The sequence below is a fragment of the Lasioglossum baleicum genome, chromosome 7, assembly GCF_051020765.1.
Source record: "Lasioglossum baleicum chromosome 7, iyLasBale1, whole genome shotgun sequence".
Taxonomy (NCBI): Eukaryota; Metazoa; Arthropoda; class Insecta; order Hymenoptera; family Halictidae; genus Lasioglossum; species Lasioglossum baleicum.
In genome coordinates this window covers 6,863,468-6,887,235 of record NC_134935.1, presented here as the reverse complement: position 1 = coordinate 6,887,235, position 23,768 = coordinate 6,863,468, and the positions used below count along the sequence as shown (strand labels likewise).

Below are 23,768 nucleotides of genomic sequence, written 5' to 3'. Positions count from 1 at the left end.
TTAACGTTGCGCAAACCTGTCCGGAGTTTATGTACAAACATGTTCACGAGCGGATCGCGTTCTCAGGGAAGCCGTTCGAAAGAAAGACACCACAATCTTAATTAGAATTCTTTAGTGAGAGTTATATTAATTACAAAACTGTACAGATTCTTAGCGCCTGGGAGCTTCTGGCCGCGTCAGCTTTGCGATGCGAAGCTATTCAGGCTCGAAGTCGCGGTAAACGACACAGTCTTAATGGTCTCGTGGAGGTCCCGTATCGTTCATCGACTCGTACAGACGAGGATTAATTAACACAAAGTTAACAAGGCTCCATTAGTCTTACAAAGTATTACTGGCTGTCATGTAACCGAACACGCTATCAATTAAGTCTTGTGTGCAACGCTACATGTGCTGGCAACATCGTCAGCAACCAGATCATCGGCAGAAGAGCCGCGATTTCGCTGCCATATCGTAGGAGCCACGTGGACAGGCGGATGTTAACGCTGGAATCAACGAGTTCTGGACCGAATGAGTTGACACGGGAGCTGTCCAGGTCCCTTCCGATGAAAAGATCCCAGATTCCACGTCCGACCTGTCAAATTTATTATTTATTTATTTAATGTCCAAAGCAGGACTTGAAAACAGTTATGATATCGGTTTCGGCGCTTGAAACAGTTATGAAGGACTGATACTGTAAATAACTGTTATGAAGGGCCGAAATTGGTCGATATCGGTTTCGATTACATAATTAGTTCTATAGGTAAATTATTGTAATAACTAACTTTCAGTAAATAACGGAAATAACTAAATAACTGTTATGAAGGACCGAAATTTTGTAATCGAAATCGATATCGACCAGAACTTCGGTCCTTCAGAACAGTTATTTAGAGCAGAGCCGGGCAACTGGCGGCTCGCGTGCCGTACGCCGCTTCTCTCCCCTCTTCTGAGTGTCTACCAGCATTTCCCGCCACGCGGTTATCTCCGGTTCTGGAGATAAGCCAGAAGTGAAGAGTGGGAGAAACAACCCCCGGTGGGGGTCGCGACTCTAATCTAGAGTAGCGGTCCTTCATAACAGTTGCAATCAAGCCCGAAATGTAACAGTTTGAAACAGTTATTTTCGGGTCCGTTTGAAACCCTGGTTCAGAGAGGTGGAAGCTCTCGGTGAATCTAGACGGTGAAACGCTATTACATGAAGAGAAATGGCTGAAAGAGCCACGAATGCCAATTACAGACGGTACGAGACTGCCGCATTCAAACGTTACCGCGAAAACGTACTCGCCGCGAATTACTATGCCGGGGAGAACCGTCCGTGAAATACTGTTCGAAGTCTTACGTCTTGAGAACGGGCGCGCTATAAAGAATAAGAGGATTCACGGGCGGCGGTTTAAGAAGAACGACGTCGACTCCCGAGGACTGAAGCTCGCTTTTTAATGCCTCCGCAGCACCTTCCACGGCCTTCCGGGATGCACTGTACGCCACCAGACCTGTCCCGGCTTTGGTACCGTAGCTGGTCGCGGAATCTCCCAAAAGAACGATGCGACCTTTAACATAAATGTTCCTTACAGCGCGCGCCGGCACCTTATTCACCGTAAAACAGAGTCTAAACGGTATTTATCGTGCACAACGTCATTCCAGCAATATCGCTTAGGTTGCTTGCTGCTGCCTTCAACGAGTATTTCTGGTTTCGAGCTTCGATAAAATCAATTTTTCTCGCATTTTCTTTGAGCGCCAGTGCTTTCAAAGTGTCAAAGGATTTGTTTGAATTAGGAAGCATTCTGCTAAAACACGAAGAGGAAAACAATGTGATATGTCGTTGAATTTTCCCCGGAAACTGCTATCGTGTTACGACAAAGAAAATATATGGTTCCATTAAAAAATTTTTGCAAACACATTTTTTTCGTAACTTCAGTGCGTCACGAGATATTTCCGTTTTCAGATAAACGAGTTCTTTAACGCCTTCAATTTTTAAGATAAAAATAACGAGATGGACACGTTGATGAAATTTCTAATTGGAAACGAAATCCTTCCTGACGCTCGTTCAACTATAAAACAGACCTCTTTTCGCGCGCAACAGAGGAATGAAAACCCTGGCAGTCCTGAGCGGTGCGACCAAGTTGTGTCGCAACATGGATTCCCACGCGGAACTCGGCTGCCTCTCAATAACACCAGGAAGAGCCTGACCGCCGGTGTGCACGACTGCCCAGAGACCTGTAATTAAGCACAGTTGAAACTTTGGTGTACCTTAAGCGGTCGCTTTCGAACGGCGCGCCAGACGCGGCGAAGATGGAAGTTCGCAACGCGGAGTTTGCGCCTCTTAACGAGTTTGCGCAAACCAGGAATTCGTAAACGATTCCTCCATTTCTTCTTAACGTTCCGAAATGGACGGTCCCTTTGGTACCCTTAACACTTTCATTGTTCCCTGACACGGTCCCTTCGGTGCTCTTAACACGTCGTCAGTCGCTTTGAACATCACCCAACTGTCAATCATAGATTTTTATTTTGCATAAAGATCCGCTTTCTACTAATCAATTACTACACATTTATGTATTGTACGAGGTATTATATCAATTTCATATCCATAAAATGAAAAAACCGTATACAATGGAATTATTCTAGCTAGGAAGAAATGTTCAATTTTTGAGTTAAAGTGGTCCCGACTGTAAAAGGTTAAAGAAGAGCGTTCACGCTAATAATTTGAGTATCTTTACAAGAAATCTCCTAGCCACGTGAACACACGAAGCAAATAGCGAACGTGTTAATCTTCCAGGTAGATATCGCGGTGGCGAACGCGTTTCAGAAAGAGGTGAATTGGAGAGGCTAAAAGAAACGAAAAAGTTTGAAGAAAAAGGAAAACGAGGGGGAAGGAATGAAGAAAAATTTCGATTAAACTGCGCCGGCTGTAATTTACAGCCGATCGGAACAGACCCGCTTTGCCCCGTACAGGATCGACGACGGTGCACGGAGGAAATCGATAAAAGCAAATGCATTGCATTCGACGATCGGTTATCAGACCCCTTCCCGCGGAATTGTTCGTTTTAACCGAACAATTTCCAGGGAGCCGATGGTATTTTACATCCGTGAATCTTTGCGGCCGTCGCGTCTCGGAACTCCATTCCGTACTATCCCTCTCACTCTCTCTCTCTCTTTTCTTTATCACGCTTTTCTCTTATTCGCCCCCTTTCCTCGCGTTCTATCTATACGGGCCGATAAAACTCGGCGGGTATTATATCTCGAAGCGTACGACTCGGCGGAATCATCGGGGGAACAATTATTGGCCCCGTGTCTACATTAACGATCGCATTTCGAGGCACGACTCTCGCCTTGAACGAGAGATTTTCTCAAAGATCCCGCGTAATTAACGATATAATCCATTTTTCGGATCGAAACGAAGAACCTCGGCCGAGACACTGACCGACAGGAACGCGAGAACCTTCGAAAACGAAACTCGAACATCGCGCGGAACTTAATTAACGTTCCCCTCGGAGTAACGTGATTTTTCATTAATTAAGCAACCCGTCGCGTCTCGACGTTGTCTCATTGCAGACGCCAGCAGCTACTCGTTAAGTTCCCTTCAATCTTTTTACAAAGATCCGGTTACGCCTTTGTAGGATGTCACATTAAGTTTAAATAATACTACGGCCATTCTTTGAAGAGATTGAATATTTTCCAACGACAGTCGACCTCCTGCGATATCGTTTTAACATTAAACCGGCCAAGCACTACAGGTGACTCGATCGACTGAAGCGACCGAGTCCTTATTTATGGAAATGATAAGTCTGTATTCATTTAAGTCTCGCGCGTTCGTTATTACGAATATGTGTTTGAATAAAGAAACTTATTGAATCGTTTCCCATGGAAGCACTTTAGATTCTTGGTTCTTGAAGAGTATAATATAATTTGGAAGATTTGCTTGTCAGTTTTGAAGGGGAACTCTGTTCCACGGGAGCGCGTTCTTCGAATCAGCAGTTGCAGTAATAAGGAAGAAGCTTTCCTAATAATTTGCGCTTGAATGTTGCACAATTAACGGCTGGCAGGATTTTTTTTATACACGGTACTTCTTTTTAGGAGGAACGATAAAGAGCAAGAGACCGTGAAGGGAACAAGCGTGGCTAGAGAATGATTTCGAACGAAACACGATCGCGTCTGTTGTCCGTCACACCGTGATCATAATTTTCTGGCCGTGATATTGCGGTGGATCGTTACGGGGCCGAACTGGTTAAGCTCGGCTTGTCGGCAATCGAATTTAATTACTCGAGCACGAATGTATACGAGCTCCAACGTGTGAAAACAAGCGGATCGCGCGAGACGGAACGGAGGCGGCAGAGCGCAGCGCATCGGAGCGTGTTCAATCTTCGCCATTCGAGTGCGCATTAAATCGACAATTGCTTGCCGTCTTCGCCGGCCGGAAGTTTCGCTCTAACTGCGTCCAAACAAGCCCGTAAACTGTCCTCCCTTGTCGGGTCCAGCTCCAATGGCACGATTTGGCCGCGAGCACGTACTTCCGGATCCTGCGGATTCCCCTGCGCCGCGTCTATCGTGTCCTCGTCCTTGTCCTTCTGCTGTTCCATCGCCCGCAGGATCTTGATCGATGGTGAACTGCCAGAGGGATCCAGTAGGCCGGCAAACACCTATCAACAGCGAACGACAACGTTCTCATACCGATCTCAACAACGGTTATTCCCTGACACACTCTCTTGTTTCGTTAACCCTTCGAGAGGACGACATCGATACATCATACTGACTCTAAGAATATTTAAAAATTGTTTATTAGACTGGGGATGTTATGCAATTCTCAATTTTTTAGACAAATTTTAAGAAGGTGGTGTCAAAATAAAAATTGTCTGCATCTCATGGAGCAAAAATTTAAACAAGTGCGACAATTGTATTGCTTTTTTCAGTTACTACAATGAACACGGAATATTAAAAGTTAAGCTTAAAAGTAGAAGAGGTTCCAACTGGCTATCACTCGTATGCAACCGTACTTTGACGCGCAAGAGGTGTTCAATTTCGTAAAATATCGAGTTTCTTGAGAGCCAGTAGTCCGAGTCAAAGCACCATTTACCGCTGTTCGCGTACAAGAACGTAACTTTAATCATTATAGTATAACCTAATTAATAAGTCAGCGCGCTGGCGAGAGGTATAATATCTCTTTAATGTCTCAGAAAATCAATTTCGACGAGGAGTTCGGTCATTTGCAGATACCCAACACTGCTTCTATCCGATCAACGAAACCTGAAGATCCAAAATTATAGCTGTAGAAAGTTTTCGGAGAGCCAGATTTTTCTATTCTATATTATTTTTATGACGTAGACCACTTTCATATCGGAATCGGAACTTACAGCCCCGGTCTCTCCTACACTATTTAACCCCTTGCCCTACAATATCGTGTCCGACTCTGAACAGACTATAATAAATATGTATATTATTAATTTCCTTGAAACCAAGAAGCAATCCTATTTTTGTTTTGTTAATGTATAGTTATTGGAGAACATGTAGGCATACAATAGATATAAATTTTCTCCTTTTTTAGGAAATTACGTACTACAAAGAAAGTTCTAATCACTGAAACCGTAAAATAAATCGTAGGGCAAGGGGTTAACACTATAAAACCAAGTTTCAAGTTTGAAGATAATATTAGGAAGTACCATAAAAACGTAAAACGATTTCCGATTTTTTTCCATGTAGAATAAGGTGTCACACAAATATCGTCGACCTCATATGAAAACTGTCAAGTCCAAAAAAGTAAAATTTACAGGAGGCGAAAAAAGAAAACGATTTGAAGCGAATCTATTTTGCTTTGCACGGAGTTTTCAAATTCTGATATTGTAGCGCAAGCTAACAACTTATCGCCGAACTATTACCTTCAGACTGTAGAAATTGGAGTACCTAACAAAGCGAAGCGGAAAACCGAATTTTCATTTAAAAAATGAACTTGGGCAGTTTTCATATGAGGCCGACGATATGGAGAACGAGTACCTTATAACCAACTTCGTAGAGTGCGAGGGCGATTTGCAAGCCCACGCAGGTATCGCAGCTGGTAACGAGCACGTGGCGTTTGTTGCGGGACTCGTACTCGTCGGTGGCGTTCCTCGATTGCCGCATCAGATAGGCCAACAGAGCGGCGACAATCGAACAGAGAGCCAATATTTGTAGGGCCAAAATGGCCCCGGTCTCGGCGTCCATCCTCTCGGGGCGATATTCAATCTGCAAAGCAGAAGTTACGTCTCAATTACGCTGCAATTCAAGCCCGGGTCATACGGGCCCTTCCACTTCCGCAATGCGCCGGGAATAGTTTCTCATCGGCCGTTATGGCGCAGCTAAATTTCACGTCGAAGTTTCCGCGCACCGATACTTACACGTGAACACGCACATAGTCAGACTCCACCGTTTCCTACGGCCGCGGGTTATGCCCGTTCGCCGGACACTCGTGCCGTTAACCATGTGTCCCCACCAAAATACTCACGATCCAACGACAAATATCGCGACGAAAATTACCTTCCGGTTTCCACGTTGTTCCGCTGGCCGGAATTCATTCGTTCGCCCAATCGACGACGCCGTGCCGGCGCCCCGGTCTACTTTAATCGTTCCCCTTCGCAGGATTGCCCCCAATCGGCCCCGACAATCGTATCCTGGCGAACGGCCGCGAGTTTCGCAATGCCCGTGTAATTTTGCGAATCGAGGCTCTCCGCGAGCCCGTTGTTTTCACGGTTTCGTGGACCCCGAAACCTGCCCCGTTCGAAACTAACAACGCCCCATGTAAATTGCGACTATCTTTCTCGCAAGGAAAGCTTTTCTACGGTTGGCAGAAAAGAGTCTCGGTGCAACTTTTGTAATAGAGTCACTTTTCAAAGTGGACCGAGCTTTTTGCAAGAACGTAGATAATTTCGGTAACCTCGCCGAGTCGCGTACACTGTTAATCGCAGTGAAACCCGCAGTTAGTCGCAATTTCCAGTTTACGACTGTGATAAATCGTAAACGGGCTCATCACTAGACAGCGGGCCTTCATGCAAGATAAAAATTTTCATAGAAATGACATAGAAATGAATTTTCTCTCTGAATATGTTCAATAGGAGTTGGACATAATATAAAAGCATTTTGGAATTCGTCTTATGTCTTCAATGTTTTAAATTACCAGTGCTTCAATATGCTGATTAAAGACACACGTGAAAACGTTGTAACAACGCGAAAATTTTGTTACACATCAACTAGCAAACTGATTCTCCTAACCCCTGGAAAAAGCCGAATCGTTTGAACGTTAATTTTGGAAGAACTGTTCCGTTTCACTGCGTCGATTTTTGACTGACTGTATCTTTTCGATTGTGGCTTCCGTTGTAGTTAGCGTTGCAGCCGAACCGTGAATTTCACTTAATAGGATGAGCTGTATACCATTCGATACGGTTTGAAACATGAAAATAATGGTCGAAATGATTAGACGTTTCAGGTGTGCCTGCTCGGTATGCCATTAGCATTCGTTCTTGCGAGCTGCTGAATTAAAGCGTAACATTCTCCGTTCGTTAATTTTAACTTGAATAAGATAAACATCGCGTAAGCTGCATGCAAACCGTTAAAATAGTCGGAAGAGTATGCGAGCGAGATTACCGATTCGGAAAGCAACGCGGCGGAAAAGTGATTAAACGCTACCGAAGCTGTCGATCAATCGAGTTACCCTGCTGTTGCCGACAATATTTTCATCGGCAATATCCCCTCCAGTATTCGTCGACGCTGCGCGTCCACCGATACAATGGAATTACCAACAATGTTTTCATCGAAACGGAGTTTCGGACACGCTGCGTGTTCACCAGAGAACGGCTGCAAAAGAATAATAACTGCGGAACCGTGGAAGTGCACAGGATGCGACTTTTAATTGTTCCGCCGACCAATTGGAATTCTCTTTTGATTGGTAACCAATGAACCGGAACACGAACTAGAGACACTATAGTATTAGCAGAGTCGCCATTCCCCACTCCTCCGCCACGGCTCGGTCACGTGACGCGTTCCGTCTCTGTCGTGCATGCGTCACAATGTCACGTGACTAATCCAGTACTGGCAGAGAGGGGATTTCTGCCCTCAGAATTTTACTTTTCAGAGTTTCTGCCCAAAACATTATCTTCGAAAAATTGGCTATCATTACAATTTGTTTGCGTAATTCTCATCCCATGAAATTTTATAGCTAAGCACGAAACGTGCCTGAATATTTACGACAGTCCCTTAGTCAAATTCCCTTTGAACTTCGAAATGCAGTCCCTAATGTTCAGCATTACTATAGGATCGCGCCACTGTGAGACGGTTCGGGAAAGGGAATGAACAAGTAATGTGGGTCCGTAGGATTGCAATCAAACGATTATCGATGATCTCGAGATAAGCCTGGCTAATGGAGCTGCGAATCAAAGGGGACTGTCCTACCCTGATTGCGAAGTCCACTCGTCAACGTCCTTCTGCGATGGATCCAAGCTATCGCCGCCGGTGCTGTTTGTACCAATGTTTTCGGTGGATGCACGCAACCCGTATAAATCCACCGCGGAGCGTGATTCCGTACACGAATGCCGGTGACAGCCGATCGATCAATAATGATTCCATAAGGCATAGTATATTTAACTGAGCAATTGTTGAGCCCCGGACGGTACAACAAATCAAGTATCTTTATTGCCGACGGATCCGCGTTTATTCTCCACGATAAAGGATCGCGGAACGTCCGGACGTGTTCATCGATTACCAATGGCCGGTGAAATGATATTCTATCCGTAGACCATAAATCCGTAGCTTTTCTCTAAGATCCCATACCGCGAACCGTTCCCCATCAAAATCTTCCGAATGGGAATTTTAACGCTACGATTCACGGTGGATCAGATTTGTCGAAATGTGGCCAAAAATCAAAGAATTACTGCAATCTACTCGACAATTGATACACCGAGAGTTTTCACAATTTCATAAAAATAAATAGGTGCAATTTAAGACAGTAAAAATATTAGCAGAATTTAAAAATACTATTATATTATTTTCAACCTATTGATCATATTCAGATTGAAAATAAATTTCTATGTCACTCCAAGACGTCATTAACAAATTATTTACTCGATCATGTATCTAATCACTAAATCTATATATAATGTCTTATATTTTTATAATATTATCGATAAGCTTTATATAATATTTATGTAATGTTGTTTTCAACGTAACAAAGTCATTAGGGGATGAAATCAATTTTTTTTTGTTCCTGCTTCCCAAAACTGTTGTCTACTATTCACTATGCTTTCCATCGGCAGCAGTCGTGTCTTTCAGATTTCTTCGACGCGACATCATGATGCATGTTAAAAAAAACCGCGACTGTGCGTTCGGCACTCTGAAATTCAGCTTGTTAACAAGCACGCGCGTCCGCGAATGATAACATTGTCTTTTTTTGTTCGAAAATTAAATTGGAAACGTTTCGAGCGAAAGTTTTCTCTGTTGCATCACGGATGCCGGCAAAGCTTTCCGACGCGGTGTAATCACAGAACGCAGATTTCCACTTGAAAATCCGTTGGGAGCCGGAGCAGGACACATTTCCGAGTCAAAATATTTTCCCCCACGTCATCGTGCGTCCGGGGAAAAAACAAGGGACAAAGACACGAATTTTCAATAAACTCGGCACTCACTTCAGCGAAAACGGGACGGACGAAATTGCATTACGTGAATGAAAATTACATTTGGACCGCTTAAATTTCGTCATCAATGAGACGCCTTTGATGTATAGACGAAAATTGTTGTTTGATTTATACTCCCGACATGCTAGTGCAGCTGAAATTCTATCATTTCATACGGTCCTCGTTTTTTTTCTTATATTTACCGTCCGTGCTACACAAAGACGAAAATCTAACAAAGTGTTTGCCATCGCTTTCGACATTTTTTCGCTTTCATCTCGTTTCGTGCAAAAGTGAATTCAATACTGGACTGAAATAGCAGACTTTCGCAAACATTTTGACATTTACGCGGAAGTCTTTTAATTATCAAGGCCTCAGTTTAGCATGTCGCTTTCAGTATTCAACTATATCTGATTACAATTTTAAAAAGGTCTCGCTATAAATAGTACTGCTTCGTTTTAAAGACGACTAAATAATTAGCATCGCGTGACACGCTCGTCTAAAGAAAGAATTCTCCATTACAAACTCGGTATATCGGATACGATACAGGAGACACGTCACGAAGAAATAATATTTTGTTCTTTATGTGCAAGGAAATACTGTAAACGCGTTCACTGCCACTGCTACTCGTGTTAACAAAAAGATTCCGTTGAAATATGCAGAATGTATGCAATTTTGGAATTTTTTTCTGCGATTCCGGTCAATTGCAATTTTTTCAAAATTTCTTTTTCGTGACATGCAGTAAACTAAACTGTTCCAGCTATTGAAAAAACCCTTGTAACTTCCGACAATAATTTCGTTTAGAGGAGCGACGATCCCAGACGAATCTATCCTTCGTTCAAGCGCGACGAAAAGCATTCGAAAACGGGATATTCCGGGCTGGTGAAAAATGCCTCTTTATGCCGGTTGTGACGCTCCCATCTGGCTAATCGATTCAGCACATTAACGAAAACGTGATCCGAGCTATTAAACCGGCGAGCGTGATTTTCACCGGCGCGTCGTCCGGATTGGGAAATCGTGAACCATTTGGCCAACAAAATCAACTTTCAGGTATCGACTTCTGCTAAACGGATTCTTGTTTCGAAATGTCCATACAGCTACATATAATACATACAGGTACGCATACAACTCATCAATTGTTTACCTTGTTATTTCATCGATCTTTTACCAGGGCCAGATTCAACTGAATCACGAACTCGTGAAATGGGGGACGAATGAGGGTTGAAAATATTTTTAGTGAAAATTTCATTGCGGTATCTCTAATGGTTCGAAAGTTATACCAATCCGGGCCACTGTGCGGCGTGACAGGTCCGGGAACGGATTGCGTTCGATTTTGCAAATCCGTGCAGAATTCGTGACGACGAGCGTCGGCTGGACGCGGTGAAACAAGAGCGGCCTGCGAGTGCCACGCCTCGCTGAGTTCAAATCTACACTTTAGAAAGGCGAGGCACATCGACGAGAGCTAGAACCTTTCGAACGCCCTTCACTTTCCGCGAGAAAAACGGAATCCGCGATGCGTTCCGCCGATGCCTCCGCGTCTCCGCCAATTGAATCATCGATCCGCGATCGGGTTCCAATGTCGGATTGCTCGGATTCCAACTTGGCACATGCCAGTTATCTCCGACGCATGGACAATCGAAATTAAATTCGATCTCGACCGGTTAATGTCTCACCACTTGTCTTTGAAACATTTTTTAATACAACAAGTAGGTTATTCAAGTACCTCCGTAACTGTCGCGAAGGTCTCTACCGTAACTGTTACAATGTTATCGCAGCTAATACTTTCTTAATTATTTATTTTTTTATTTAATACAACTTTTACCATCTTATTCGTCTCATTTTTCCGATTGAAATGACACCAAACACGATGTAATTACGATTAGGAGGGAGTTTACTGTATAGTTTGACGAATATTCTAATATTTTTAATGTCAGATCGCCGAGATGAGGATTTATTAAAAGAATGGCTAAAACTTTGATAGAAAAACTCTTGACACTTTTAGAAAGCAACGTGATATAATCAGTTTCAGTGCACCGTAAACCTGGTGTTAACTATTTCCGAGTGCATCGCTCGTGATTTAAACGTTCGTCGAGGGAACAGGAAGAAATGTTCCTTGAAAGGAATCGTTCAACGCCGTCACGATTTTCTTCACGCGACCGGAAATGCTCGGCTTGGCGCGACGCGACGAGCGCAATTGAATTAAACGCGGATCGATTCGAATGTCAGCGGAGCCCCGACGCGACGCGTCGGATATATATTCGCGAGAATGAACCGATAGTTCGAATTCTTTTTCTCCCTGGGTCGCGTGAAAATCTCATGTTTCCGGCGAGGACTGTCCGCGCACGCGTTGATCCATCGAGCTATAGTTGGAGAACACGCCGGAAGTGAGAGTTAGCCACCGCTCGAGGCACCCTGCGCCGCTGTTCTCGATGATGGCCTCCGATTTCAAACGATATACGATATTTTCAACAGCTGCTGGGTCGAATTATTCGACCAAATCCATTGGGGTTACCCATCACGTATTATGTTTTTGACATCTGAGAGTACGCCGCGAACGCCATTCGCAAAATTAGCTAGTTCTAGATCGTTCTTCGCTAGCCGGGATCGAGTGGAGAGTGGAGACCACTATTTCGCGTGTTCAACGCTGCACGGTGGGTCAAACTGATGAGTTCTGCGTCAAAATCAAAGAAGGCGATTTATTTTTTAAATTAAGGCTGAAATATGGGAGAGATTATGGTACGAGCGTTTTTTAACTTTGAAAATCTGTGTTAATCTAGCTATACTTTAATACTTCAAGATTAATTATGTTATACTTGCGGGTGAGTCCGGGCATATTTTAAAACCAATTCCTCCAACTTCTCAAAAAATATCGAAGTCGTATGATTTGATCTTTAAAAAGTTATCGTCCTTTTAAAAGTGTACAGGATGTCCCATCCGATTTTGACATCTTGATTTTCTCGCTATTCTTTATCGTAACAAATAATGTTTCAGTGGAGGCTTGAATGGTATCTAGTGGAGCATATTCTGATGTTATTAGATTTTTCGTGAGTGGACGCGTAAAGGTCATATAAAGGTCAACTTTGTTTTTTTAAGTGGAATGAGGTATTTTTTAATACATTAATCGATGCAGCTGGATATTCGTTATAAAAAATTTCTAACCTATGCACGTTGAAAAGTTAGTAGTTCAGGAGATATTCCATTTAAATTCTTAAGGCATCATTACTGCCGCACTAAGGCGTTAGCTCTGTTTACCAACGTTAGACTAACCGATACAAACACCTCATTCCATCTAAAAAAAAAACAAAGTTGACCTTTATATGACCTGTACGTGTCCAATCACGAAAAAACTAATAACATCATAATATGCTCCACTCGAAACCATTCAAGCCTCCGCTGAAACATTTGTTGCTACGAGTAACGATAGCGAGAAAATCAAGATGTCAAAATCTGGTAAGACACCCTGTATACGATGTCTATACAATCGCAAGAAAATAATAAAGAAAGTGATGGTACCCAACGAAAATTCAATTTCAGGTTGGCTAGAGATTAAAAATTTCTACCTGTGCACGGTTGCACCTGTACTGCTGGGCAGTCGCCGCCGGGCAATGGAAACGCAAGTAAGCTCGGGCGAACGAGTGCGCGCCTCGATTGCGTGCCAAATCATCGCGGCTAACTTTCTCTGGAATGCAGGCGCGGAAAGAAACCGAGCCGAAAGACAGGTGCCACGAAATTATGGTTGGCTTATCTGGAATCTCGCTAATGGCTCGGCCATTTTTCTGTAATGAGAATCTCGGTGAAAAGTAGACGAGATTTCGTTTTTCGTCGGGATCTCCCTTTTTCATTGTTAACGATCGTCGGGCATGAGACCGATGAAATTGTCGGTGGTAATTGGCCGAGTCCTGTTGCTTGGCTTATAGATGTATCGGGACGCGTCTAGATCGTTCGTCCGATACGAAATTTGTATCGGAACGATCGGTTTGCACAAAAAAAAGGGGAAAGCGAGCCTTGTTATTTTACGCGGCCGTGGCTGCACGCAATTACGAGAAACTGCATCGCAAATAACTCGGAGTTTTCGTCCAAATACACCTTATTTGCACCGCGAGATTCGGCAGATGATAAATACCCGGGGAAAATTATCCGACACGAACAAAACCGCACGGATTATATCATTAATATTGATACATCCCTGCTCCGTGATTCCGGCCGAGCGAGACCGAGTAAAAGGCGAGTCGCTGTGACATTTATTCGCGAACTGGTTCGCTCCGTAAACCCGTAAAAGACTTTCCCTCGGTGGCGTTCACCTACCTGCAAGTAAACACACTGACGCAGGATGCTCGATGCGTGTATTAACGATCGAAACAGATAAAAAGGTGCAGAATCACTTCTTTCGGTTTTGTTCGGCGAAGCAAAATACTAATTTGCCAGGTCGATCGTGAGGCACACGAATTAACACTACCGAGCCTCTCCTTTCCAGGATTGGATGGAAAATTGGATTCAAAAGATGGGGTTTTTCAGAAGTCAAAAGCGCTAGATAAAAGACCAATCTAGACCGCCCTCTCCCTGAATAGTTCTATTTTTACGTTCACGAGGCGTAATTTGCATCATTCGGCAGCATGCAGCTGCCGCAACTTTACGAAAATAGGTCCCATGAAATAATTGAACGCAAGAATGTAATTCCATTTTGGAAGTTCCATGCTACGCGTGCACTTTCGAGTCGAGACGATTCGGTTACTCGATCGGTACCCAAGTGCCAACATTTGAAACATTGACCATCGTTAGCTTAAATTGAATTCCCAATGGAGTAAACGCTTCACTGCGAACCGAAGAGTTTCAACATATCGTATTTCAACCGAACATGGAAAAGATCCAAAAGTAAAAGTCAAGATACAGCACCATGTAAATGGCAAACCTTTCATTCAGTAGTATAAGGTATTGGCTAACGCCTAGTTTCTCAACGCTCTTCAGAACTTCAGTGTCCAGTTGACTTATTTTCCTTACTTTCACTCTGGCCTTTTGAAGATTCGAAAACTGCACGCATAACTGCACTCGGAATTCTTTTGCGGAAGTTATGCTGCATTGTACACAGAATGCATAAAAATAAGTAAACGCTTCTAATGCATTAAGTATGAGTTTCATTAATTTCTATTTCCCTTAGAACTTCAATTATGATTTTTGCGCGATTTAACACATTTATGGCTTCAAAAAATTTTCAAAAAAGTGTAGAATACAGCATTTAGTCCAATTTTTATTTATTTCAGATCTGCAAAGGCTACTACCACTGGAAATAAGAGATTCCATCTTATTACACTTCCTTAAGATTCGTCTACAAAAATTCAAACGCATAAACATTCGCAGTCTAATTATGACGACTGATTAAAAGCGTTTGCTCGGTTTTACAGGTGCGACTGATCGTCAGTGAGTCAACGTGTCGAGGTTCGCGATTTGCACGCGTTTCCTGCGCGAAGTCTTGGTTGGCTCGCGTAACGGAGGCCGCGGATTGCGACTCCATGCTAATAAGCAGCTATGTCATCTCTATTAATCGCGGCGCTATGCCGACGCGACGCGAGGCGTGCACCGACTGGAATGCTAGGAGTGAAACGGATTACACGTACAGCCGGGGCGACATTGTGCGCGCATCAACGCCGAGGATGGGCCCCGGGCCTCCTTTCGAGTTCACGGTATGCATGACCGAATCACGTTTCGCGGTCAGGTTATCGAATTGCGGGACTTTGTACGGCCGTGCTAATTCCAACAGGAACATGGAAGTATCGATCCGCCGCCGGGGCCCGCCGCTCCCGAATCTTGCGGAACGTTTCCTCCGCCGCGGCGGGTTAGAACATTGCTCAGCTCCGCTGCACTGGCCCGATAGAGATGCGGCCGGCATAACTCTTAGGGCGCGTTTACGCTCGCAGAAACAGTGAATTGCGGTCGTGATTCTAATCAGACGATCCAATGAATGCTGCCAACGCATAAGTGAGTAAAACGAACATCAGTTTTTCTTAAATGATGCTTAAAATGAAGGAAATTATATAGAATGGAAATATTCTAGGTCAGAAGAAATGTTTGGCTTTCGTGTTAAAATAGTTGCGAGTGCAAATTGCGAAAATGAGGCACGGATGAGGGTTGATTAAAGAAATCTAATAACATGTTACAGTGCAAGGGATGTGGCCGAAATACGTGAGCGGCTACGGAGATGATGGGTCGCGGAAGAAACGGCTGCAACGATTATTAGTATTTGCTAATCGGCGCATTCCGTTGATGCAATTCTGCATGCCGACGCCTGAGAAATGCGAGGTCAAATCGACTATATAATGCCCCGATAGTGGATCACGGTTCTAGACCCGTAGCCGATCATCGAGCGAGGTTCGCGGCTGATTTCTCGTCGAACAAAATCGATCGGGAATCTCTGGAAAAGAAGAGGCGTACGCTAGCGCGCAACCAGGGAGGGAGCGAACTACTAGCGAAACGTTACTGTACATCGACGCTTGTACACCGACGAGAATTTATCGGCGGGCATTCCTTTAGCGTAACGTTTGGAATCTAGATGAATGTAGACCGGTAACCGCCGAATGTCCGACACGATTCGACTGGTGTTCGCTATCGTTTGGTACATGGAAACGCGTTTCCAATAGCAGAAGCCGTTCCGTAATTTATACACATCGCGGCTGTACGGGTTCCCGCTATTTTTACGTGGGCGCCTGTTATCCCGCTAGAGAATTAACCGAGGCCGTGCTCGGATCGTTGAAACAGAGAGAGGGAGAGGGAGAGAGAGAGAGAAAGAGAACCAGGAAGGCCGACTCGCGATTTAACGGAGCTCGCTGGTCATCCACGCGGTTCTTTTCTCTATCATCGTAAGAATTATTAGCCGTGGAAGATTCGCAACGCCATGGATCGTGTACACACCGCGATAAATCGGTGCTGCGGTTGCTCGCTTCTAGATGCTCGTCCCGAGACCAGGCAAACAGGCAACGGTACTCACCGTTGACCGCGAGTGACCGTGTGGAAAAGATAAACACTGGACGCGCGATTGTTGCTTGCATAACAGTAACCGGGACGACGCGACATACTGTGTCACCGCGATCTGCGAAAACGCGGACTCACCACTTTCGTTTGCACCAATCCTCGCTACATGACGGGGCGAAACGTCTTCCGAACCACAAATTCTGGTATTTTTAGGTCTGTTGACCCTCCAGTGCACGCGGGTGAACAGATCTCCTCGCAATGTCTACACGGTGTTCCTTTTAGATCGTACTACATACTTCGTACATTTCATTTCGATATTCTTCGAATTTCAATGGATTTTCATCTTCAAGGTCACTCAAGGTCGTAGTACTGTAGGCCCCTCAACTCATCTTGATGCCGACTACAGATCGGCATTATAAGAACTAAGGATATACAAGGAAGAAAGATATACATTTACAAAAAATTATTTACACATTTTCTAATAAACTAATGCTTCTAACGTGTCGACAAAAGCTCAAGCTGTTGGGTCCAATTTTGAAGAAGTGACTCGTTCTTGAAAGGTGTACGAATACTTTATACACCCATGTATGTAAAAGCGGCTGCGACGAAAATGGATGCGTTAGAGTGTTAGAGTTTACCGTTGCGCAACGCGGGCCGGGCCGGGCGAGCTGACACGGGCGCCGATTTCGTCCGGATTACGCAAACGATCGCGCAGATCCGATTTGACCAGTTTGCCACCCCGTGGGCAACCAGTTCGCACGCGGGTTCCCAGTCACGGACTGCGATACGAGCCTAGAAAGTTTCGGGCCGAGAGCACTTTTCCCGCCGCTGGCATGGCCGGCTGAGAACGCTGAGAACGACACGCTCGTCCAGGAATGCGAACCACGACGGAATTACGTGCCATTGTAGTTTCTCCGGTGTCGATAAAGCCAGCCCTGCCATGGTGGTCGTTGCCGTTGGCTGTCGCTGTTGTCGTAGAACATTACTCGACCGCCGACCGTGTTTGGGTTTTGACGATCGCTTTGGAACACGATCGTTTTCAAGGATCGCGCGACCAACACCGAGCCCGCAAGATTTCGCGAAAGTATTCCTTGCCGTATCGCACGAACGGCTCCTTTGTTTCGATTAGCTGTTAAACGAGGATCGTCGCTTCCGCTTCGAAACCGTCGATTATCGCTGTTGGCGGACCGTGTCAACGGAACGAAACTGCTCGGTGGGAAGCATCGATCGATGAGGCCCCGAGTTATGCCTCGTTGCGATCGCGTTGTTTCTATCATTTTTATATTCGATATCGTTTCTACTATCCCCACGTTCCACCAAAATATTTGCTAATTGAAATCCTTGGAAATATTCAAATATCATTTTTACACTGGGCACACAATGTTGTAATCAAACCTGTTTGCTGATTCGCGCTCCTTCATCAACACGTTAAATGTCACGACGGTCGCGCACGGGCGGCACGAATTTTTCACCAGATTCCGGAATTTGTTTTCAAAAGAGCTAAAGTAATACTCGTTAGGCTGGGTTTGAACTGTTCCACGCTGGAGCAAACATGGCTTACGAAATACGTACTCGGGTAAAGAAGTATACTAACAAATTTCTCATTAAAACATTTTTATAGTTTCCACGATGGTAAGAGGCAAAATCTGAAACAAGTTTTGATTTTGCAGTTGTCTTTACTATCATTTCGACCAAGTATCACATAATTTTGTCACATTATCGTTCCCAGCTGTCTATTAATAACATTTGCAATCTACACTTTTTCTTTTATTCGTTAACAGCGGCGACGTTTTCAAGATACAAGCAACGTCAAAGCTGCTCGTTATCGCTTCAGCGTGGCCGTTCCTTTATTAACGTCTACCCTAAAGACCGCAATACTGCGATCATGCTGACACAGGACTGCGAAACGTCACGGAACCATCGACAATTGCCAACGCCTGCTGCTTTTTCGATGCGGCAAAGAAACTCTCTACAGTCCGCTTTCGAAAGCGATACGTTAATTGCGGATTGACTACGTCCGAGTAATCCACGGGCGATGATAATCGCGGGTTTCGAGATGATCATTTACTATTCATGTATCTGCGTGTAATCTTTTCTACGCGTCACGCGCCACTTGTCTCATTAATTCGCGCTCTACTTCGCGTGTAATTAACTTGTCGGCCGTGGCAGTTATGAGGACGATATTCGATCGAGATTGATTGTGAAACGTCTGCGAGAAGTTGATTAAACCGATCCCGGTCGCGCTTCTTGATGATCGACGTCGTCGGCTCGATAAACGTCTCGATTAGCAGCGAATTATCAGAGCTCGCGCGAAACTGGCCTGAACCGAGAGCGAAACTTTGCGTCCTGAGAATTTTCCGATGGGAGAAGACGTGGACCCAGAGGAGCAAGCAATTGTGACAAGTAAACCATTTTTTTTTATAAACGTCCCGATCAGCAGCGAATTATCACAGCCTGCGCGAAACTGGCCTGAACCGAGAACGAAACTTTGCGTCCTGAGAATTTTCCGATGAGAGAAGACGTGGACGCAGAGGAGCAAGCAATTGTGACAAGTAAACCATTTTTTTATAAACGTCCCGATCAGCAGCGAATTATCACAGCCCGCGCGAAACTGGCCTGAACTGAAACTTGGTAGCGTCCTGAGAATTTTCCGGCGGGAATATCGTGACGGCGAGAGGAGACGTGGGCGTAGAGGAACAAGCAATTGTGACAAGTAAACGAACGTTTTTTTCCGGCCGTTAACGACCAGGTCGTAAAGAGACGACCCCGGGGTTGACGGTAACAGGTACTCGACAGGTAGTTGCTACTCACCGGAATTTGACCGTAGGACCTGGGGGGCCGTCGTCGGGGTCAAGTAGTTACGGCACTTCGGTATTCGGCCGGTGGTCCGCTGCGCTATCCTGGTTCGCAAGAAAATTCGGTGCACTCGAAAGCGGCACGGAGCCGAGAAAACGGCGGTTTTACGAGCACTCGAAAGTCGCTGGCGAACGGCAGGCGGCGACGCGTGTTTCTACGGCACAACTGGCTTTCGAGAATTCCCGCTTGGAATGCCCACGAGGACGAACGGTATAAGATGCTTCGGCTTCGACGCTGGCTGCCTCGGCAAATGGAAAAGGCACGGCCGAAGCATCTTCGCCGCGCCTACAATTACCAGCTCGACTCCATCGCTCCCGCGGCCGCACTTCGCCGCTTCGCGAGCTCCACGCACGTTAACGCGTTTTAAAAATTCCAGACTGTCTAATTACACGTTTATTTCTAGCTGATTCCATCTCGCCTGCCGATCCTCCAGCTGTTTATGCATTCCTGCGTTTCACTGTTTCGAAACTCGCCGATTCGCGCCCGCCGCGCCGTCGAAAACGGGGCTTGAAAAATAAGTGACTCGCATTATTGACCACACATTAGCTGTACACTCGTTTGTTCGAGTAAACTTAAATTATTTTTTCGCATATAACATTTTTGTAGAACTTCCAGGTCTGGAAAAATTAACCATTAAAAAAACTGAAACAATACATTTATTGTCAGACAACTTTAAATTGACACCTTTTACAAACTAATCAAACAAGCGACCGAGAAGTCCAACATGAAATAACTGTTTTCTAATTCCTCATAAGTAAAAGCTTTACATAGTTTAGATGGAACTGGTAAAATACAAAAATGAAAATTCTTCATTTACATAAATACTGAATAATATTCGATGAATGGTACGATGTATAACAATATTAACGCGTCCGCTTCCAGGGTTTCTCTCGATTACAGTCTTTATAATCATAACTTCCTATTAAATACAACGTATCCCCTTATAAAACATGAAACGAAATATTATCGCAGAGGAGCCATATATTCCATGATATCATACGTTATGTTTCATAACTTTGAATAATTACAGGTGTAGAAATAATTTGATTTTCTTTGGGAATGGTATGAAATCATGGTTGTTACGCGTATGTGACGGCTTGTAGCGAACGTGTTAAATATTTAGTACAGTTACATGGATATTTTGAATATGTTATCTCTTGGCGACATTCGCGTAGATAATTTACAGTTCGAGCTTTGTTTGTGCTTCTTTTATGGAAACTTTTTTAATAAACGTTCCGGGGTAACTTGTTTTTGTGGAACTTAAATTTATTAGTCAAAATAAAACATTTATGCGATCAATGTCGCCGAAATGAATTACTTTGTGTTTTTAAATTTTTGAGAATATTTCTTCTGAAACTTCGACGTCTATTCTCATTTATATTCAAACCAACAGAAATGCTCTCTCGCAAGTCTTCCTGTTCATAATCTATACCCATCATTCCTCGGTACAGAAATTGCTTTCGCAAAGATGTGCACTGTGTACATGTATATATTTATAATTAATCACGTTGCTGCCCGGCAAATGCAAATGGAAGCTTCCACGGTAACAGAATTATTATAAAGTCGATGTAATTCAGTAGTGCCGGTATTTTCCGGGCTGGGGAGCGAGAGGAATGATAAACTTCAAGGTATTTCTTAGCTTCTACGCTAATGTAAAATATAGCCGGGGAAACATTTGTCCCGGTTACGGCGGAATATGAACACCCGTAATAAATGTTCTAAATCTACGGGCAAGACGGTTTTACCAGTCGGCGGGCGAAAAAAAAATTAATTTTAATTTGCTTAAGAGTACAGCCACGCTCGCCAGACGGTATTTCTCATCGCGCGCGCGTCCCATTCATGCGAAGATATACTGCGCAATCCTCCGTTCGCGAACGAATATAAGGCAGCAACGTCACGATAGGATTTCTGAAAACTCATCTCTCGCAATCAATTTCACCTGGCGTGCAAGAAAAAGAAGCTGGACCAACGGGTCTCTTAATGAGAGTCGTCCGAGAGACTCGGAATTACGTAAATCGTAGAAGCTTATTTCTAATCCGCCTATCCCTTCACACCGAAAAGGTTCTTCGGATTTCGGTCGCTTATTTTTGCGGGAGCGCGTTCGTCGGAACGCGTCGCGACCCGCTAATGACCTCTGCGCGTTCCGGGACAAGCGATCAATTATTTTTCGATGGCAAAAATTGCAGAATGACCCGAGCGAACCGCCCACGAAATACATTACCTAAAGGGACCACTAACGACTGCGACTCTCGCCGAACGTGTTTTTCATTTCATTCGGTTAATCTATCGTCGCGGGGGCTCCGTCAGGCTCTCGACGAAATTGTGGTCCGCAATGACCTACATACTACTCGATCGATTAATTTTCCTTTGGCCCCGTTTCTGTTTGCAAGTTTTCAGATTGCCGTGCATCCGTCCGCGAAATATATCGGAGCGGACGCGCGCGCGATCGAACGAACAGAACGCGACAACGGATCGATACTAGCGATGGCAAAATCACTAACCGTGATTTATCACAGTGTCGTTTATATCTCGTTCTTCATCTCGATTGAATTAGTTCTTCTTTTTAAATATATCGATTAAAAATATTTATTCATACTTCATTTAATGATACAAATAAAAAATATCCAATTTTCTTTTCCGTACCTTATTCCAGTGTTTAAAAAGAAAAGAATTAGTTCTTCCTCTCGATTGCGAAATCGTAATACATACTCCTTTAAATGGTACAAAAGTGTAGACAATTTCTTTTACGTGTACGTATGTACACCAGAGCTGGGGAAAATAGTATTTTAAATAAATAGTAAATAGTAAATATATAATCCCATTTATTTTACAGTATCTGTACAACTTTAAAAATAAAATATTTTATTTGATGCAGTAATTTTTGAAAATGGTATTTGGAAATAGTATTTTATTTTAAGAATATTGAAAATATTTGGACTTTGTCTTTATTTCAATTTCAATTTTAAATATTATTGCTCAAAATAATGGTTCACATTCAATAGATATTGCGAACCTTTGAAACTTCATTTACTATCGAGTTTAAAATCTCGATTTTGTGATTTATTCGATTTTTCTGAACACGCAAGCGACTATATAATTGCTACTATTAACCATCCAAAATGGAAATTACGATGGATTCCGAAAGACTTAAATGAAGAAAAACGTAATTTTATCAAAGAATCCTTATTAAATGCTTTGAAACAGATAGCAAATCAGATTCAGAGTCACGGCCTCAATTACTTTCACAAAACAAAGATAGATGACTTTTTTTCCTTTATGGAAAAAGAAACAAATGATATCAGTCATACAAATATTGCAGAATTAGAATTATTTCAATATTTGAGCGATAGTGATACACGAATTGAAAGTATTGCAAAGTACAAATACATGAAAATATTATTTTTAAAATACAACACGGCTATTCCATCCTCTGCCCCAGTTGAGAAACTTTTTAGCTTTGCTGGACTGATTTTGTGTCCTCGAAGGAGCACCTTAACAGATTCCAATTTGGAACGCTGCACCTTGTTGTATGCGAATAGCAGCAGTCAAACAAAAAAATAAAACGAAAATATGGCAAATGATATAGTTTCTTATATTAAGTACCATTTCTTCTTTAAATTATAGCTAAAATAAGAAATATTAAATAAGTAATGCGATTTCTGAAAGTATTAGGTATAACGACGCAAAAAATAAAATATTCTATTTTGTGTTTCAGATTATTAAAATAGAAATATTTTACTTTGTGTTTCAGATTATTAAAACAGAAATATTTTGTTTTGTGGATGAAATTTTTAAAATAGAAATATTTTATTTTGAGGTTCAGATTGTTCTAATAGAAGTATTTTATTTCGAGGTTCAGATTGTTCAAATAGAAATATATTTTATTTCGAGGTTCAGAATGTTCAAATAAAATACTATTTTCTTTAAGCAAAATAAAATCTAAAATATTAAATAGTATTTCAAATATTTTTTTCGCCGAATAATGCCCACCTCTGATGTACACCTATGCTATATATGAAGTTTGAATTACAAGAAACGCAAATGATAGAGTTTGAGAAACGTCTTACAGTTACGCTCTCCGCCAATCAGCAGCGATCACGAGAACCGCGAATCACCGTGAAAAATCACCGTGATTGGGAACGAACGTGAATCAAGAGTGATCCAAATGTAGCTGTTCACGCCATCCCTAATCGATACCCCGCCACTGCGCTCCGCGCCGCGCCGGTGTCGAATTTTGTAATAACGAGTTCTTCATTGACTCCACTTGTGCATTCTAATTGCACTCGAGATTTCGACGGTACGAGTGGTGCATATGTTAACGAAGGCCGGGAACAGCTGAACCATGCCTGCAAC

At 43.4% G+C, this 23,768-nt stretch overlaps 1 protein-coding gene and 1 long non-coding RNA gene across 7 annotated transcripts; one reads left to right on the top strand and one right to left on the bottom strand.

Moving 5' to 3' along the window:
* Positions 1-97: 97 nt before the first annotated feature.
* On the bottom strand, positions 98-19,743 carry LOC143210288 (uncharacterized). 5 transcript variants are annotated; one of them, XM_076427023.1, is made up of 7 exons: positions 17,198-19,277; positions 16,698-16,981; positions 5,956-6,183; positions 4,370-4,607; positions 2,035-2,187; positions 1,313-1,520; positions 98-571 (listed from the first exon to the last, which is right to left on the bottom strand). In XM_076427023.1, exons 3-7 carry the CDS (start codon positions 6,160-6,162, stop codon positions 415-417), a joined length of 963 nt encoding a protein of 320 aa, XP_076283138.1. In that variant the 5' UTR covers positions 6,163-6,183; positions 16,698-16,981; positions 17,198-19,277; the 3' UTR covers positions 98-414. The 5 variants fall into 5 exon arrangements, with proteins under 5 accessions (XP_076283138.1, XP_076283136.1, XP_076283139.1 ...); XM_076427021.1 differs by lacking the exons at positions 16,698-16,981; positions 17,198-19,277 and adding an exon at positions 19,371-19,743; XM_076427024.1 differs by lacking the exon at positions 16,698-16,981.
* On the top strand, positions 9,028-17,295 carry LOC143210292 (uncharacterized). Of its 2 annotated transcripts, XR_013009224.1 has the most exons (3): positions 9,032-15,274; positions 15,352-15,569; positions 15,751-17,295. It is a non-coding gene; the product is annotated as an uncharacterized LOC143210292 (long non-coding RNA). The 2 variants fall into 2 exon arrangements; XR_013009225.1 differs by having other exon boundaries at positions 9,028-15,274; positions 15,352-17,295.
* Positions 19,744-23,768: the final 4,025 nt, after the last annotated feature.

What these genes read in the sequence shown, in the direction of transcription:
- LOC143210288 (XM_076427021.1), bottom strand. Translation starts at nt 6,162, where the DNA reads ATGGACGCCGAGACCGGGGCCATTTTGGCCCTACAAATATTGGCTCTC. An exon ending in TCTGTTGCGCGCGAAAAGAG is followed by an intron (nt 1,521 to 2,034) that starts GTCTGTTTTATA and finishes TTTATGTTAAAG; the next exon opens with GTCGCATCGTTCTTTTGGGA. An exon ending in AGCGCGCCCGTTCTCAAGAC is followed by an intron (nt 572 to 1,312) that starts GTAAGACTTCGA and finishes TAAATTTGACAG; the next exon opens with GTCGGACGTGGAATCTGGGA.